The sequence below is a fragment of the Arachis hypogaea genome, chromosome 5 (genome assembly GCF_003086295.3).
Source record: "Arachis hypogaea cultivar Tifrunner chromosome 5, arahy.Tifrunner.gnm2.J5K5, whole genome shotgun sequence".
NCBI classification, from domain to species: domain Eukaryota; kingdom Viridiplantae; phylum Streptophyta; class Magnoliopsida; order Fabales; family Fabaceae; genus Arachis; species Arachis hypogaea.
In genome coordinates, this window is record NC_092040.1 from 105,210,758 (window position 1) to 105,230,460 (window position 19,703).

The window sequence follows — 19,703 nt, forward strand, 5'->3', positions numbered from 1 at the left end:
CACAGTGCGTGCGGATTAAACAGACATTTTTTTCTATTTTGTAGGATTAATTTTAATGTTCATCGTATTTTTATTAATATTACTTAATATTTTAGATTAACATCTTATTTTTATATTATTAAAAGTTAGGATTTATTTTAGTATAAAATATTTTTATTAAATAAAAATAATAAATTTTATTAGTTATGTAGTAATTTTTTTTTTTGAAAACATAAAGCCACAACTAAATTGCTAAAGATACAAAACAACTAATATTTTGAAAAAGAGTACTGTTTTTCTTTTGAAATTTGTGATAACTTAGGACACTATCTAACGATAAAAAAAAAACTAGAAATTCATTATATTAAAAAAACAACCTTTAATATTAAATGACTACGAATTAATGAAAATGTTTAGAAGATCCCACTTTTATGTCTTTAATGCTTTTAATGAGGAGACTTTTAACAAACAAAACCCATGTCTAATTTATATGTATTTTATTTTTGTTGCAACTTTATTTTAATGTTCTAGAAATATAGAATGAGAGCACAATAACACTATAAATAAGAGTGTATGTGCATTCTAGGAAGGGAGCAAAACAATAGGCACTAATAATAATTAATTATTTCCATTGTGTTTTGATTATTGCAGAAAGCATCATGGAAAAGGATCAATCAGAAGAGAGTCATGGAAGAAGAGGCACAACCCTGGTGGAAAGTGAAGAAGGCACAAAACTTGAGCTAACTGTGGATGAAGTTGTGGAAGCTTATGTAGGCTCACTTGGATTATCCCAAATCTTGCATGTGCTTGTGGTTTCATTTGCATGGATATTTGATGCACATAGCACATTGGTCACAATCTTCAGTGATGCACAGCCACCTTCTTGGAGGTGCAAGAATGGGGTGTACTGCGCCGCCGGCCACGGCGGTTCTGTTTGTGGCTTGGTGCCTGGGAGCTGGGAATGGGTTGGGGGAGATAGAAGCTCCACCGTAGCTGAATGGGGACTTATATGTGATAGGAAGTTTCTTGCTGCTGTTCCTGCTTCTGTCAACTTCCTTGGTTCTCTTTTAGGTATATACCTGTTTAGAATCTTAATTACTATTCATTTATGCTAATATACATATACTAAAATCTTACTCTATACTTTTAATCTAGGATATCATATATCACCATAAAACAATACATATATTTATAGATAAATACATTATGATTAATTTAGTAGTTAATTTTTTATATACACATAAACAAATAGCTTGCATTTTGTACTAAAGGATACAGGGTTTTCTGATCTTTGGTTATAAACATGTGTTGATCTGCATAAAGGGGGTGATTTTATATCCCCTTTTCTGGACTCAACTGAATTGCGAAAATAATTGGTTTCAATGTTTCATGTAATAAACTTTTCACCCGTTGCAAAAGTGAATTATTGGATATGAATTTGGCCATACACAAGCGTGTAATATAAAGACAGTAATGATGCTGTAAACATGAATTGTGTTAGTAATTAACTAAGTTTCTTTGTAACAACATTAAATAACATGTATGTTGTTCAAATTTTGGTTCAGGGTCTGCTATATTTGGGCACCTAGCAGATACATGGCTTGGAAGAAAAAGAGCAGTGATGATTTCATGCATCTTAACCTCCATAACATTTTTTGCCACATCCTACTCCCCAAACATCTACGCCTATGCCTTCTTCCGATTCGCAACAGGGTTTGCGAGATCGGGAATCGGCATAAGCTGCATTGTCCTCGCCACAGAGTCAGTCGGACGCAAGTGGCGAGGCCAAGCCGGCCAATACAGCTTCTTCTTCTACACAATTGGATTCCTCTCACTCCCTCTTCTGGCATACCCAACCAGAACAAATTGGAGGAACTTGTACAAATTCTTGTCCATTTTGCCCCTGGGATACGCAATCATAATACTCCCCTGGGTCTCTGAATCCCCAAGGTGGCTTCTAATAAGAGGCAGAAGCAAAGATGCATTGAAAGTGCTGAAATATTTCGCCAAAATAAACGGCAAAGACGAATTCCCTCAGAATCTAACCTTAGCAAATCCTTCTGAACTGAAAGATGAAGAATCCGGAACAATTTCGAACAAGAGAGAGAATCTCTGGACCACAAAATGGGCTGCGAAGCGAATGGTTCTTGTTATGATTGCTGGGCTTGGGGTTGGATTTGTTTACTACGGAGTTCAACTCAACATGGGGAATTTGAATTTCAATCTTTATGTCTCGGTGGCTATAAATGCGGTTATGGAAATCCCTGCTGTTTTTGCTGGTTCTTTTCTGTTGGGATTTTCTAAAAGAAGGTTGTTATTCTCTGTTTCATCCTACGTGGCAGGCGTTTCTTGCATTCTGTGCCTAATATTCTCAAGGGGGTATTCAAATTCCAAGGCGCGTGACAAATTTGGCGGGAACTGGGGGCAGTTGATTGTTGAGGCAGTTGGGTTTATGGGCTCTTCCTTGGCCTATGATATCTTGTACATTTATTGTGTGGAGTTGTTTCCTACAAATGTGAGGAACTTTGCTGTCTCAATGTTGAGGCAAACTGCAATGCTTGGGGGGTCGGTGGCGCCGCTGCTCGTGGTTGTGGGCCGGTTGAGCCCATCACTTTCTTTTATAGTGTTTGGGGTGTTGTCCATTGCTAGTGGCGTTTTGAGCATTTGGATTCCTGAGACTAGGAATGCTCCTTTGTATGAGACACTTAAGCAGCAGGAGGAGATGGAGGCTCTTAATCATGTTTCTAATGGCCATTCTAAGTGCCTAGAATTTGGAAAATGATTCAAGTCAATGGTAAAATTGGTCAATTAAGTCGTTAGACTTTTGACAACTTATCAAAGCATGAAAAAATAAGAAAAGAAAAAGTATAGACAATGAAAATATTAAATAATGTAAATAATAAATATATCGAATGTTCAATTTAATAGATATGCGAATGATTATTCTAATATTAAGATTTAGGTGAATAATTTGAAATATAGTGTGTTTTCTTTAGATTGGGCCAATTTTATGACCATTATTCATGTTATTCAAAAAAATTATTGGTTATCTAACATAACCCATAAAAAAATTCTATCTAAATTTCTCTGTATGTAAATTTTATTTATGGCTTTAATGAAGAATGTGATTTAGTTAAAAGCTCCGTAACAAAATTCCCGTAAAATAGCATTTTTTTAAAGTTAATCTTAGTATAATTTTTTAACAATAACGTAATAATATTTTAAGAAGAATAATATTATAATAATATTAGAGAGAAAAACAATACTATAATTATAATAATAATAATTTATATTTTTATTGTCTGCTAATCTATTATACTTTCGTAGTGCCGAGAAGGTGATAACTCTCAATTTGACTACTCATATTAATTTATGATCTTCATGTAAGAACTAATCAACATCTCTAGAGCTTTTATATAACCACGCATCAATATATGGTGGCCATGAGATGCATACAACTTGCATATAGTTGTATCTTAATAAGCTTAGCTTATTGTTTTTGACTTTCTCAAACATGATTCTATAACTCCTAGAAACATGTAGTAAATTAAAACCTTCAACTTGTCAAATTTGACAGCATAACCATCTTCATTAATTTTCTTTCAAAGAAGATGATAACATCAAACTAATCAAATTTTATAAAAAAAAAAATGTACCTTTAATATGTTTTAGAATATTTCTGTATTTTACAAAGATTTTTTTTGTGAGAACCTAAATCTTTGGATAATATTATTGGTGATTTACTTAATATTTCAATTCCAGTCAGATGACATGTTTAAATGATATGGGAGTTGAAAATCTAGTGTGTTCAAACTAAAGAGGTACAAAAAAAAAAGTATCGTTTGATCATTAATATATATATATATATATATATATATATATATATATATATATATATATATATATATATGCCATGATGATTCTTACTTTTTATTTATACAGTTTTTTTTTTAATAAATAACGAAAAAATTAGAGGAGAAAGTGCGTAGTAAAATGAGGTTTATGAGGTGAAATATAGTGATTTATGGTGATATGGACGTCATTACATTTTGTAGGTATACAATTTTTTTTTTAAATAAATAACGAAAATGCTCCGGACATACAATAATAAAATCTTCTTTTTATGTATTAAAAAATGTTTTTTTTACCAGTAAAATTGTTAAAAAATAATTTGAAATATTTTTCACAGTATTTAAAAGATTTTGTCTATAAAATTTAAAAAATATATATATTTTTTATGCTCTGCAAATCTTTTTCTTTTTTTATAATTTTCATATACAGATTTATTACGTAAGATTTCACATAATTATATTATCTGATGATTATATTTTTGATAGGTCGGATACTAGTATAAATATATTATTGGTAGTTAGTAAAATTTTTATTCTTTGAAAGGAGCTTATCAAAGTTAATTTTTAAAAGTTATTTTTTAATTATAAAATTTATGTTTATTAAATCAAACTAAAAAAAATTAATGAATATAAATAATAATAATTATGCTTGTTAAACTAACTTTTAAAATTAAAAATAGTGTTAGACATAAATATAAGAATAAATTTATATATTTATTAATATATGATATTATATTAAATTTTTAAATTTTAATAAATATAAGTTAATGTAATTTTTTAAAATACAAATATTTTTTTAAAAAAATTTACCAAATTAAATTTTAAAAAATAATAAAACAATAATTAAAATTATTTTATTTAACTTACTATTCATTAATAAAAATAAAGTAAGTGAAAGAAAAATTTGTTGAAAAATAAAAATTCTGCTACAAGTCCTATTTCCAAAGCATATATATACTTTATAAAGTACAGAAATCATTCGGATTGTGAAAAGAATGAAAAAGATGTACAAATAATTAATTACCGTGTAATTGGATATAAATATACGTATTATTTAATTTTTTTAACATATATTTTATATGGGAGTTTTTTCAATAAATACGTTTAAAACTTCTTTTTTTAAATATTTTTTAGTAATTAAAATTTAACATATATAATTAATTAAACCGTGTTATTTTTATCAAAATTAGGCCAAATAAATTAATTTGACTGAAAAAATAGTTAATTAAATTTTAAATCGATCTAAATTAATATTATTTTTATAAAAAATGACTATAATATTCTTATTATAGAAAATGACTAAAATACTCCTAACATATATATATATATATATATATATATATATATATATATATATATATTTTTGAAAACTCTAAATCCTAACCTTATGACAGCAGAGAAGTAAAGGGTTAGAATTTAAAATTTTCAAAATTAATATATATAATAAAAGTATTTTTGTCATTTTCTATAATAAGGATATTATAGTCATTTTTTATAAAATATATTATTAATTTAGACGAGTTAAAGATTTAATTTACCATTGTTTTGATAAAATTAATTTGTATGGCCTAATTTTGACAAAAATAACATGATTTAATCGATTATATATGTTAAATTTTAATTACTAAAAAAATCTAAAAAAAACATTTTAGACGTCTTTATTTGAGTGACTCCCATTTTATATACATAACTAATTTGATGAGTATAAATTTTTGTAGTATATTTATTGACGAGTACAAACATTAATCTTATTATTCATACAGATAATATTTTTTAAAATTGAATAAACTAAACTAATCCAAATTCATTCAAAAAAATTGTTTAATAAAAAATTCAATATTTTTTAGTACAAATTATTTGTAGGTATTCTTTTCTTTTTCAATTTTTTTTAATTCTTTCCAAAACCTTCTTTGTCATCACTGTTAGGATTTGGTTGAATTAGTCCCACATTGCTTAGGATAGCAAATGGAGTGGGTGGCCTAGGCTATAAATATGAGGCTAAGTTCTTCATTTGTTTTTGCACCAGTCGGAAACACTTTAAGTTTGTATCTGATTTTTCTTTTCCTCTGTACTCTTTGATTAGAGAGTGTTGTGAGGTGTAGTTAGATATTTGCTTTGAAAGAGTGTGGGTGTACTGGGGTGCCGGTGTTAGAGAGAAAGAAGTCTATGTGTTGTAACAATTTTCACATAGTGATATTCTCTGGTTGTCATTTGACAACGGCCGTGGTTTTTTCTCCGGTAATTGGAGTTTCCACGTTAAATTCTTGTGTTGTGATTGTGTCTATTTTATTTCTCTGTCAAAGGTGTTTTCTCAAAGAGGAATGGTGTCTTATTCCCAACAAGTGGTATCAGAGCTTCGGTTCGGTGGGATTTATTCTTAGTATGCTCTGTGGTTGCAGCCTAGTCTGACCTTCCACATCAGAAAAGAATTTTGTCCTGTGGCTTGAGGTTGATCTTTGGTTGCTGTTGTTGTTGCTGGAAGGCAGTGTGACACTGTGAGAGTGCAGTTTGGAAAAGGTTCTGGCTAAGGAAAGACTTGGTATTTAAGTGTGTCCATTGTGACCCACCTCTCTTTCCTGGGGACCCTTCCTAGTGCACGGTCTACAGTTGAGTTATACTATTCCAGTATACGGTTGCAACAATGTCAGGGTATTCAAGTGCTGTGAAGCTTGAAATAGAGAAATTTGATGGAAGAATCAATTTTGGCTTGTGACAAATACAAGTCAAGGATGTGTTGATACAATCAGGTTTGCACAAGGCGTTGAAGGAGAAGATCTCTGGTATGAAAGATGATGTTCTCTAGAAGACAAGAAGTATCCTCATGGTATTACCGCACTGCCATGGATAAGGATAAGTTGTGGCAATCGGGTCCACAATTGCACACGGGTATTGGTTGGCGTTGAGATGCAAGGTGTGTGGCGGAGTTAGGTCGATGGCTGAAGAACTTCCAGGAAAAGCCAATTTGGAAGTTGCACCATGAATTTTCAGCAAGGTTTCGATCTGTACCAAGGCGAAATGCTTGGAGTGGTCTAATTCCAAGTGAGTATACTTTCATGGTGGAGTATGATAGTTCTCTGAACTATGATTGTCGGTATAGACAATGGCAGCAAAGAATTGTCGGTGTTGACAATGGAAGCTGAAGATGTGTGACTATTTCAATCAAGGTGGAGATTGTTAGGATTTGGTTGAATTAGTCCCACATTACTTAGGATAGCAAATGGAGTGGGTGGCCTAGGCTATAAATATGAGGCTAAGTTCTTCATTTGTTTTTGCACCAGTCGGAAACACTTTAAGTTTGTATCTGATTTTTCTTTTCCTCTGTACTCTTTGATTAGAGAGTGTTGTGAGGTGTAGTCACAATTGTGATTCTTTATGTAGGAGTGGATTAAAGTTGACCAGCGATAACATGTGTGTAGAACCTGCATATTGCCTTGTGGAACGGTGACTTAGTTAAAAATTATGCAGGTAATCCAAAAAATGGATCCTTGGATATAATATTGGATTAAATATTAATTGTTATTAAAAAATAATATTATTTATTTATTTTTTTCAAAAAAATTTAGACTTTTATCTGTAAATTATTTAATTTATAAATAATTAATATACACTTAAGAATGTAATTCGTCGTTCGGTCTCGTATTTATGTACAAATTTAGTTCTTTATAAACCGTTGAAAAAGTTTCACAATTTATATGTCACTAATACCTTTCTATAAATTGTAGCAAAAATTTTACGATTTACATTTAAATATGTTTTTTCATAAATAGGGGTAGAAATTCTACTTATGTAAATGTGTAAATCATTAAAGAAATTCTACTATCTAAATAAATATTTAAGTTTAATTTTCTTCTTAAAGTTTAACAAATTGTAAACTTGAGTTAGTTATCTTACATTATATGCCAAAAATAAACCTACAAAGGTTAGTAGTCATCATATTTCACAATAGAAGTCCAGATTGTGATTTCAAAGAAAAGTGTTTTTTCTAAAGTTTTTGCTCAAAATTCTATTTTATAATTATATATTTTAAAATGGATTAATTGTTATATAGACATATGTTAGCAATTTGCACAATATTTGAGAATAATTTAATAGAAGTGATATTTTGAATTAGTAAGCTTTTCTAGTATACCAAATATAATAATCTATCACTCTTGCTTCTTTATTTCTTCTGCCACATGTTTCATTCTTCTTAAATTCAAAAGAACCTCTCATTTCTGGAAAATAGTCCTATTTTGTTCCCTGAGAAGATTTAGTAGTTGTAGTTGTTGATTCTTTCTCACCGGTTATTGCTGTAATGTGTATAGAGTGAGGCAAAAGAAAGTGTGAAATTAATGGAGGGGGTCCCAAACCCTTTGGATATGGGAAGGAGAAAGTGATTTCATCAAATGGTACATTGCTATCTTCATCCACAAAAGGGTTTAGAGACAAAAGCATCATCATCACCAACACCAACATTATACCTTCGTGGCTATTCACCAGCATTTCTGGTATGTATTAAACTCATTGTACCATTCCAAAATTAATATGCGTGCATTCATATCAAGTAATACTTTCATCTCTCTTCTGAGTAAATATCTCATCTCTCTGTGGGGCTTTTTCTCTAACATCATAAAATGGTAATGATTTTTGCCCACCCCCACCTTTTAAATTTCTCTCCAATATCTAAAAAGATTTTTAAAATAATTTTTTTTTAATATTGTATTATTACGGGTGAAATTCTCCATAATGAATAAACTGTGTATTAAACACTACTATGATTATGTACAAAACGTCAATGATGTTTTGTGTTTTTTCAATTAAAATAATATTTTTTTAACAAAACGTTAATGATATTTTGTGTTTTAATAATTAAAATAATATTTTTTATTACAAAACGTCAATAACATTTTGTTCTTTTATAATTAAATTTTTTTTATTACAAAACGTCTATCAGCACAGTCATGTAGAATACTAAAATAATTAAATATTTTTGTATTTCACATTAAAATTATTCATATATAAAAATTTTAGCTTTTCAAAATACATCAAATTATTTATTACATTTCCTACAAAAAAGTAAAAAAAAAAAACATATCATAAGAAATTATTTAAAAATATTTAATGTTACATATTGGAAAAAATTTTGTAGCATCTTTTATTTAATTAAATGATAAATAATATTATGACTTTGCTAAGGATTCAAAAACAATAAATTCTTATGAGAAAAGTTGAAAACAAAGTTTTAAGTTTTCAATGAAATAAAATACACAAATTTAAAAAAAAAAGACATTTTTTAATTTTTAATGATTTTTTTAAAAAATATTTGTCGGTTGAATCCACTACATTAAGCAAAAGTTTAGATAAAATGTGAAGAAGGTATAGGCTATAGTATATAGTAAAAGAGTAGCCAATAAAGAAAGTAGTAATGTATTGCTAAGCAATAAATGGAAGAAGGAAGGAAGGAAGAAATTAAAAAAAGAAACAAAGGATAGTGAGGAAAAAGGTCTGAAAGTGAAATCTGAATTGAATGTGTTCATAATTCACATGCAAAGTGGTGAGATTGTTAAAAGTAGTTAGCGTTTGAACGGCAAATGAAATGAAATGGATGATGGAGAAGGAGAAGAACTGAACAAGATAGAAAAGAAGCATCAATTTCTCCTCGGTTTTGTCTATGGTGGAGAAAGTAGTAGCAAGATCTTAAAGGACCAGATAAGAATATTCCATTCTACTTATTCTGATTGGTGCTGTACAAAGGAGTATGAATTTAAAAATTTGGTCTTCAACTTGTGCCAATGACAAAATACACCAATTGGATTAAGCAAGTCATTGATTATTTTTTTTAAGGATTATGCTAGATAATTAATAATTTTTTTAAACAATATCAACAACGAGTTCAATTTAAAGAAAACACACTACATCCCCAAATTATTTACTTAAATCTTAATATTAGAATAACGATTTGCATATCTAGTGAATTAAACATCCAATATATCCACTATATACATTGTTTAATATTTTCCCCACAACAAGCAGCAACAACGAGAAAGATAAGAGTCCTGATGGCAGCGCCGGAGAAGCTAGGCCTAATTCCGTGGATGGTTCTAGGGGGTGGTCGGAGAGATCATGGATGCTAAGAAAGCAATGTCTTCTCGAAAAGCTTGCTGAACAATGGACCATTGATCCCAAATGCACCAATTTATTTATGAACATGATACTCACTTCAATTTTCATTTTTCTATTTTGTTTTTGTAATTTGCGGTTGATCTTAATGTTATTTTTGAACGATTCTTTTCAAAAAAATCTTTGATTTATGGTATGGAAACATTGAATTTGGTAGTGATATTTGATTATTGTCATGTTTTTTTTTTTAATCGTCGGCAGCCATTGTTGACAGGATTGAAGGATATAAACTTGTTGATTGGCCAGTACGAGTAATGCTGGGAATGAATTCATATGATTAAAACCCATATTTATAAAAGAGCCCTCAAATTATTATTAATTTTATTATCTATCTTGGTCTTTTAAGTACCGGAATATACTTTCACCACCCTAAAATGTTTCCTCTCAACGGTCAAAAAAAGTCACATTTTAATACATAATGCTCTCTTAATTTTTTCACATACTCAGCGGACAAACTACATGCAATGTCAAAAAAAAATGTATCTTAATAAATAATGCTCTCTTATAATTTTTTTGGAAATAATAATTTTTTTAATTTATAAAAAAATTCCTGTATTTTGATTATGGAGGAGAAAAGCCCGAAAAGTTGGAAAAATAATATTGTAAATGTGGATGGTTTTTTTTATTTTACGGAAAATATTGTATGTATTATTTTTATATATATAATTTTTTGTATCTTTTATTTTTTTATTTAAATTTTTTATAATGTAAAATTTTTTCTCATTTTTCAAGAGCTGACTGCTGGCAGGTAGGTGTAGTCTATTTTTAGCGTTTTCAAATTTGCATTTTTAGATTTTGAAGGAAATCTCCAAAACAAACACAATTGGCTATGGACCGTTGTCTCTATCGCATAACCCTTTTGTTTTTTTGCTTGGCTTTTCCTTCCATTCTTTCTTTCTAATTGATCTTCACGGAACACTATTTTCAAAATTTGAAACCGCATATGAATATGATATGTTTGACAAAAGGACCCATATTATCTTCTCGTACACCACAGTCCACAGTAGTAGACACAGTCACAGCTCACTTTTTCAGTAATGCCTTGTTGCAGTCTATCTTTGATTTTCTTGTCATCTCAAATGTCCACCTTTCCGTTTTACCCTCATATTCCCCTCCAACTTTTCTTCATTTTGTTGCGGTATGTTTTACTTTTTAACCTAAATTAATTTAAATAAAAATTTATGATAATTTAATTAAATTTGTTAAATTATTTAATAATTTTTTAATTATCAGTTTTATATAAAGATAATTTTATTATAAATTTCTATCTTTAATTTAATTATTAATGTCCTTTATTTTTAAGATAATTTAATGTATTTAGTTAGATACAAATTATATCTTAATATATTAAATTAAAAAATAAGAGATCATTATTACTGGTAAACGGAAGTAAGAAGAAATCTATAAATTAGAAATTAATCATTTGATTCTTCAAGTTTAACCACATAAATAATACGTCAAAAAAAATTAAAAGATAAATTTCTTTTTTATAATTTGGAAAACTGAAACTATAATGATGTAGTTAGTAAATACAATGGATATTCTTAAAAAACAATGATGGCAGACATTATTTTGTATACGTATAAAAATGATTTTTCTAATGGTAAAATAACTAATGAAGGATGAATTTATTATATTTTAAATTTTAATGAGTTTTTGTTATATGATTTGAGAATTTTGAATGTAATGAAAATATAAAGGACAAAATTGTCCGACAAAGAAATAATTTACTTATAACAGAAAAAAAATTTTTGAATAGTGAGAGAAATAGACCTTTTTTTTTCTGGCTAAAGCTAAACAGTGGCACATGCACAGTTGTAGTACAAATGAACAATGATGTTGACTTTTGCACCTAAAACTAGAGGCAGAGATATGCAGAGGTACAAGAGTACCATACCCTACATATATATGCATAATAAAAGAGAAATCTTTCTTCTCTATATGACCATAAAGAAGCCACATTTCAATTCAATTTCAAATTATAGTCCTACACTATTGGACTTTTTACTACTTTGCATTATATTTAATGTCCTTGTTGGGTAATCTGTCACTATCTTAGACCTCAATTACTCATCAACCCCATTTGAGATCTCATCTACCCCTGCATTATCCTCCACCCCTTTTATTGTTTCTTGGTGAACCTCATTGATTATTAGGCCCTTGTTAGAAATTTCAAATTTGTGACCTTTACTTATATATTTGAATCCATGGAACTTAGTAAATCAGGTAACAAGAGTGCGTTACATAGCATTGTCATTAATATTATTATCATATTATGATGTTGTGTTCTTTTTTTCTTGTTAGTTAATGTTTGAATTTGAAACCTTTTGGTGATGGCAGAGTTAGAGGAGAGGATGAAAGTGGTGACAATGGGGACAAGAGAAAATGAAGATGAAGAAGTGGGTGACACATTTGCAGAGAGAGCTGAGTCTTATTACCAAAAGAGGCCTCAGTTACTTACCCTTTTGCAAGATTTATACAATGGATACATCACTTTATCTGATAGGTACATTCAAACACTTGCAAAGCAGAAACAACATCACCACCACCACCATAGCAGGCACTCTTCACAGGTTTCAACACTTGATGGAGGAGGGTTTTCTGACCAAGAAGAAAGTAGCATTGGTGTAACAAGCAATGTTGATTATTCGGATACTGAAAGCGCAATCTCGTACCAACCACAATCCAATGTGGTGAAGTTGAAGCATGGGAGTCCAATTCTTGATCTTGATGTCATTGTTGCTGAGCTTGTGATGAAGAATGTGGAGTGTGATGTGATGGTTCATGAGGTTGGTGCAATGGAGAGGAAGTACTGCGAATCGTCGCGGAAGAACGAGCTTCAGAAGAGTCTACTTGAGGTTTTGGAGTCTGAGAGGCATGTTTTGTTGAATGAGAATGCTAGTTTGAGTTATAGGGTGAACACATTGGTGGAGGAGAACAAGGAACTGGTGTCTGAATCGGCTTTCGTGAAGCGCAAGGCAGGGGAATTGGCCAAATGTGTGCTCAAGATGAGGGAGGATCATAGAGTGTTTATGCTGCATAGGAAGATTGAGGATCTTCAGGCTCAGATTCATGGATTGGAGAAGAGGAACAAAGAGTATTATGAGAGGCTTCTCAAGAGGGATCACAACAATGGTGTTGGTGATCATGGAGTATGCAAAGGGAATAAGAACAATGATGTTGGTGGCAATGGAATATCTTTGGAGGTTCGTGTTCTCAGAAGGTTCAAGTGGAAAGATGTTGGAAGTGTTTCTTCTTCTTCTACTGGTTCTGTTTCTGGAAGGAGTTTTGATGATCTGAATAAGAATAAGAATAAGAAAGGAACTAGTTTATGGAAGAAGCTCAAGAACATGGACTTGATTCTCTGTGGGATGAATCCAGCATGTGCTTGATCCCAAGCTTTTTACAGGTGCCATTGGTTTTTGTTTTTATTTTCGTTTTTCATTTTCAGTTTTTCTGGTTTCAAAATTCTATGAAGGAAAAAGAGAAAAAAAATATTTCAATTGTTTTTTCTTTTTTTTTCTTCGATAAATTTTGAAAATAGAAAATATTAAAAATAAAAAATAGAAAATGAAAACGCAAATTTAATGCAATTATTGACCTAATATAGTTTCTTATGATTTAGAAACTATAATCTTAGAGACTGGTTTGATAGCTTACTTAGAATCAAATATGTATACTTTTTAGTTCTTTTACTAAAAGTTATGTACCTATTAGTGTTAACAAGCCTTGGTGTATATTCCAATGTGAGGTCTATGAGTACCTCTTAGCTAAAGCTAATCCTTAATTATTAAACTAATTGTAGATTAGGGAACATTATATTAGAGGCAATGCTTTTTTGCCTCTACTATTTATTAGCTTATCTAATTGTGCTTTTGCTGTTTATTTTGCTTAAGACTTTCTTACAAATACAGAAGATCCATGATTGTTGAATGATGTGGTTAATTTTTGTTGTATATTAAAAAAATCTTGGTCTAATACTCAAATCATTAGATTTTATAGTGTTTTTTAAAATTGTGATAACAGTACAATACGCCTTTCTTGGATTGACAATACGAATATATAATACAAGGGAACATATTGTTAATTTAAGGCTAATTTTTTTTATATTAGTTAAATACATGTGTAATACATTGATATTGGAAGATTAGGTTTTTTTTTATATGGTGTTTTATTCAAATCGAACAGTCCAATTTGTTTAAAGAAAAAAATAAACTATAAATCGGAGGGTCCGATTTGTATTTTTTATTTTTTTTAATTTGTTAAAATAAAACTCGGACGGTCCGATTTTAACATTAATTTTTTTTTTATTTTCGAATTACAAATCGGACCGTCCGATTAGAATTTTTAACTTTTTTTATTTTTTTCCAAATTCAAAACGGAAGGTCCGTGTTTTCTGCTGACACCACATATATGAAAAATATCTCTCTTCTCCACAATGTTGTATTATTACATTCTTTTAAGAGGGGTGTATTGTACTGTTCTCACAGTTTTAAAAAATACCATAAAATCTAATAATTGAGTATTACATCAAAATTATATCAATGTGTAAAAAAATAAACAGAATGATGTAACGCGTATATAATAGTTGAAGCATCAACTTTTAACATTTTATTTTGTTATCTAAAATTCTTGGATTCTTTCTTTTTAGATCTTCCAATGGAATTTCAATTGTCATGATAGGATTAGCTCAGCTCAGAAATATATGGGGTGGATTGAGTTATTAAATGAATGATGTTTGGATTTATTATCGTTTAAATTTGGTGGAGTCAGTTATTGATATTTGGTAGTAGTTAATACTTTTTTATTTTGTTTGATAGTTTAACTGATATTGTTAATTATGTTACATGTTCGAAATTTTCGCTATCAAAATAAGTGGGGTCTTTAGTCATCGTTTTTTTTGTATGGTTGCAAGAAAAAAATATTCGGATCAGTTTTTGACATTTTTAAAATTGGATGCTTTAAAATTGGATATTTTTTTAAAATTAGAGAAAATGTAATAATGTAAGAAAAAAGTTTTAGAATAAAAAAGAATAAGAGAGATTTTGAAAAGAATTAAAGGAGAGAGATAATTTTATTGAAAAAATTTTTAAGAAGAAAAGATACAATACTAATTTTTTGTTTGTCAATTACATTTCTATTAAAATTAATAGTATAAAAAAATATTTCAAATTTAATATTATCAAAAAAAATAAAAAGTTATATGAGGACTAATTTGATTAATTTTTAAAATTTTAGAGATGAAAATGACTTACGTCTAAACTTTGAAAGACTATTTTGATTATAAATAATTTTTTTACATGTCAAGTGACACGTGGCGTCACTGATCTAACACGTCAACCAATCATCTTGTGACACGTGGCATTAACCCACCACGTCATCATCCAACTGACGGAATGACTAACGTGACCAAGTCGTGTATCTTTCGGGGATGATTTTGATTAATTGTCTTTCGAGGACCAAAATGGATATTGAATATCTTTCAGGTAACGTTTGTTTTGAGATACTGAGACAGAGACTGAGAGACTAAGACTCAGTATCGTGTTTGTTAGTTCAGAGACTGGTACTAAAATTTCTGTCTCTGTCTCTAAAATTTCAGTATTTCAGTACCTCCAAAAAGTAAGGACACAGGGGACTGAAATTTTTAGAGACGAAGACTAAAACTTTAATAACATTTTATACCTAAAATACTTTCATTTCAACTAATTAATTCTAATTTTACCCTTTATGCAAATTAAATTAGAGTTTCATTCTTGTTTCAATTCCTGTCTTCCATTTTGCACCAAACAGAATACTGAGATTTATTTCAATCCCTGTCTTTTAGTCTCTGTCTCTCAGTCTCAGTCTTTCCGTCTCTGTCTCTCCACCAAATGCTACCTCAGGGACGATTTAGACTATTAACTCTTAATTTGTTCTTACTCATGAACATGACCATCAAGATATTAGGTAATAAGCTAAAACATATAAACACCTATTTATAAATTATAAGTAGGGCAATTTACCATTTTAAAACAATTGGGAGAAACCTTTACCAGATTACAACAATTGGAAAGTGCATACCTTTATGTCTTGTTTCATTTTATATAGAAACCGTGGGAGCTTAGGACGGTTTCTAAATGAACATAAACCGTGCTTGCTAGCCAGGTTTTATGTTGAAGAGCATTTGAATGTAAACCGTGGGAGGCTGCCACGGTTTACTTGTGGAGAGAGCAATACATAAACCGTAGGAGGCAGTCACGGTTTATGAAGGAAGTGGTTTGTGCATAAAACACTAGAGGCAGCCACGGTTTATGAGTGTGTAGATATAAATAGGGAAGCCGTGGCTGTGAGGGTGTGAGGTTGCAAAAATTTGGAGAAGGTTGGTGGGTGAGAGAGAAAGATAGTTTTTTGGTTTAGTAGTTTGTTTGAGATTTTGAACCAGCTGAGTGGCGAACCGATGGAAGAAGAAGCTCGCATGTACCGGTTAAATGGCGTCGCGCATGTGGCTGGATTTATCGACCAAGAGGTTGGTTAAACGGCCTTTTTATTATTATTTTTTGTTTAATGTTGTTATTATTAATGCTAGATGTTATATTATTATTTTAACAGTTATTATGGAAATTTTTTCTGTTATCATCAATATGAGTTTTTTATATTTATTAAATTTCTAATTTTTGTTATTGTTAGAATTATTTTTTTAGTTTGAGGTGTTAGTATTATTGTTAGTGTTATTTTCGCTATTCTTGTTATGGTTATTATTATTATTGATATTAGTGGAAGTTGTTAGTATTGTTGTGTGTTGAGATTTTGTTATCCATCTTTTTGCAGCCTACTAGGGTTATTAGCGGTGTGAGAAGACAACAGAATATGCCTTTACACGACCGTATCATACTGTATCTGGAGACCGCGGGCTTGTATCACTTGGCTAGGCTGAACAGTCAGTGGTTCTGGGTTGATGAGCCTCTACTTAGCGCATTCATTGAGAGGTGGCGTCCTGTGAGTCAGTCAGAGTTCTTTAGAGATATAGCAGACATGTTAGGGGACGATGATGCCACTCATTATAGGCAACAGATGGATGAGGTTCATTCCCATTATGCCGAGCACCAGCCACCTGTTCATGATGTTCAGCCACAGTTGCCGGTTGACCTGAACGAGCCTGTAGCTTCTCCATCTGACCCATGGTTCGCGTTAGGAGGGACCCCAGCTTCGGCATTCAGCGCCGTTCCGCCTCAGGCACCGGTGCCACAGGTGGATCAGAGACCGAGGAGGGTTCGTCGTGCTCCTTTATGTGGCACTGGAGGTCACCTTCTTGGTCAGTTCGACGATGACGACAGTGACACCATTGAGGATTCTGATTAGTTAGCTGTGTTTTTTCTGTTTTTCTATGAACTTTGTTTCATTATGTTCTTGGATTCATGTTTAAACTTTTATTCTGCTATCCGGTGTTGTATCTTATCGCTATGTATGTGACTATTAAATATGTTTCATGATGTAGTCGTTTCGAGTTAGTTTGTCTAAACAATATAAGCACATTAACACTAAAGAATATAAGCACGCTAACGCTAATTAAACTGTCTTAATAGAACAAGTAAAGAAAGAAACATTCTTAATTGACGATACAGAAACAGATGAATAACACTAATGCTTTTAACAGACACAAATTTAACTTAGGCTAATAACCTAACAGCACGCAAAATAATACATCCTAACTATCCCCGCCAGCAATATCTCTTCGCTGGCCACTGTTCTTCCGCGTATGACCAGGCTGTCGACAGAGGCCACAGCGCTTGGGCTGGTTCTCAGCAGACCGATCCATGACACCGCGGACCATAGTTGCCTTCGGACGACCTTCCCTCGCTCGTCTCATGTTAGCCTTGACCAAAGCCTGACAAAATTCATGTCCAAATCCAACTTGCGCCTCTGCTATTTGTCCCCGGAGCACGAATAGCTCAGCAAGCCTTCCGTATGTGGACTTAACCAGGGAAGTGATCGGGAGGTTGCGAGTTCCCTTTAACACGGAATTCACACATTCAATGATGTTCATTGTCATGTGCCCGAACCGTCTACCGTTATCCTGGTGTTGGGTCCACTTCTCATACTCCATCCGGTTCGCCCAGTCACACATGACCGGATTCTCTGTACGCATGATGTCAAACCAGTAATAGAACTCTGCCTTAGTTTTTGCATAGGCCGCATTAACCAGCATCCTTCTGGCATCTTTACCTTTAAAAGAAAGGCTGAAATTTGCTGCCACATGACGGATACAGTACACCCGATAAGCACGTGGAGGCAGCCAACCATTCTCGGGATTCTCAAGTGCAGCCTTGATGCCATTATGCCTGTCTGAGATAACAAGGATACCCTCTTGTGGCGTCACATGCGTTCTTAGGTTGGACAAGAAAAATGACCATGACTCGGCATTTTTCCCCTCCACAAGGGCTAATGCTATCTGGAGGATGTTCGAGTTTCCATCCTGTGCAATTGCCAACAGTAAGATGCCTCCATATTTGCCGTACAAGTGGGTACCATCAATACTCACAAGCGGTTTGCAATGCTGGAAGGCCTCAACGCAAGGTGGAAATGTCCAGAACAGACGATAAAAGTATACTGTTGACTCATCAATCTGATCCACAACTTGAACAGGAGAGGTCTGCAACACAGTAACTGTCCCGGGCATCGTCAACTGCACCCCTAGCATCCAACGTGGCAACTCGGCATAAGACTCTTCCCAGTCTCCATATATTTGTGCAACTGCCTTCTGTTTTGCCTTTCAAACCTTCCGGTAACTGGGCTTGAAGCCGTAATCAGCTTCAGTTGCTTGTTGCAACACCTTGATCGGTACTGCAGCATCCGCACTAACCAACAGAAATATCCTCGCACAGATAACGTGGTAATCAAGCTGATGGTGATCACTAGAAATAGATGTGGCTAAGCAAGTGTGGGGACTATTGTACCTCCTAACCTCCCAAGTGCCCTTTCGTGCACGGAGCGAAATCCGAATCAGCCAACTACAACTTTTGTCGAAATCCTTGCACTTTCCATGATACTTCAGATGGTCCGATTCTAACACTCGGTACTCAACACCTCGACGGATGCTATAGTCCTTCACACTCAGAACAGCTTCATCTTTACTCTGGAAAGATTGCCCAATTTGAAATTCTGTAGATGAACCCCCAACTGTAGCAACTCCCGCCGGGTGTTCACCCAGAGCCTCCAAGTTTAGAGTGGAGAAGTGTGGAGGATATTGCTGTGTGCTAGAGCTTGAAGGCGCTTGTTGTGCATGTGGATTAGCACCGGTGTCATCATCGATATCCCCAAAGATATTTACAGGCTCCTGGTCAGAGTCATCGTCCCGCATTGCATTCTCCACTCGATCAGGTTCCCCAAAGCCTTGACCTTCATCAACTATGGCAGGACCTGACTCCCCTTCAAATGCCTACTGCCGGCCCCCTTGATTAAGGAAAGGTACAGAACAAACTGCCTCCGTTCGTACCAAATTAGCCGCGAAGGAAGGTGATGCAACCTGCGGAACAGATGGCCGGATCGCAGGCACCGAACAATACGCATCGCCTGCGGCATTCGAGCTATGAACAGGAGCCAATGGCCCAGAACTATCGATAGCAATCTCCAACTTTGCATACAGCTCGTGTATTCGGACCTCTGGAAAACTCCTTACGCAATGAAACAGAACCCTAAGATCTTTGTCAGCCGCTAACACGAATATATCATACTGAA

General features: G+C 32.5%; 3 protein-coding genes across 3 annotated transcripts; 2 read left to right on the forward strand and 1 right to left on the reverse strand.

Annotated features, from left to right (window-relative positions):
• Window positions 1-575: 575 nt before the first annotated feature.
• Window positions 576-2,930, forward strand: LOC112802445 (organic cation/carnitine transporter 1-like). Its single transcript, XM_025845675.3, has 2 exons — window positions 576-1,050; window positions 1,545-2,930. Exons 1-2 carry the CDS (start codon window positions 639-641, stop codon window positions 2,759-2,761), a joined length of 1,629 nt encoding a protein of 542 aa, XP_025701460.1. The 5' UTR covers window positions 576-638; the 3' UTR covers window positions 2,762-2,930.
• Window positions 2,931-12,055: 9,125 nt separating this feature from the next.
• Window positions 12,056-13,922, forward strand: LOC112802448 (kinase-interacting family protein). The gene is made up of 2 exons (XM_025845676.3): window positions 12,056-12,215; window positions 12,330-13,922. The coding sequence occupies exons 1-2, from the start codon at window positions 12,197-12,199 to the stop codon at window positions 13,379-13,381; spliced, it is 1,071 nt and encodes a 356-aa protein (XP_025701461.1). The 5' UTR covers window positions 12,056-12,196; the 3' UTR covers window positions 13,382-13,922.
• Window positions 13,923-17,673: 3,751 nt separating this feature from the next.
• On the reverse strand, window positions 17,674-18,645 carry LOC112803935 (uncharacterized). The gene has a single exon (XM_025847384.1). It carries the CDS (start codon window positions 18,643-18,645, stop codon window positions 17,674-17,676), a length of 972 nt encoding a protein of 323 aa, XP_025703169.1.
• Window positions 18,646-19,703: the final 1,058 nt, after the last annotated feature.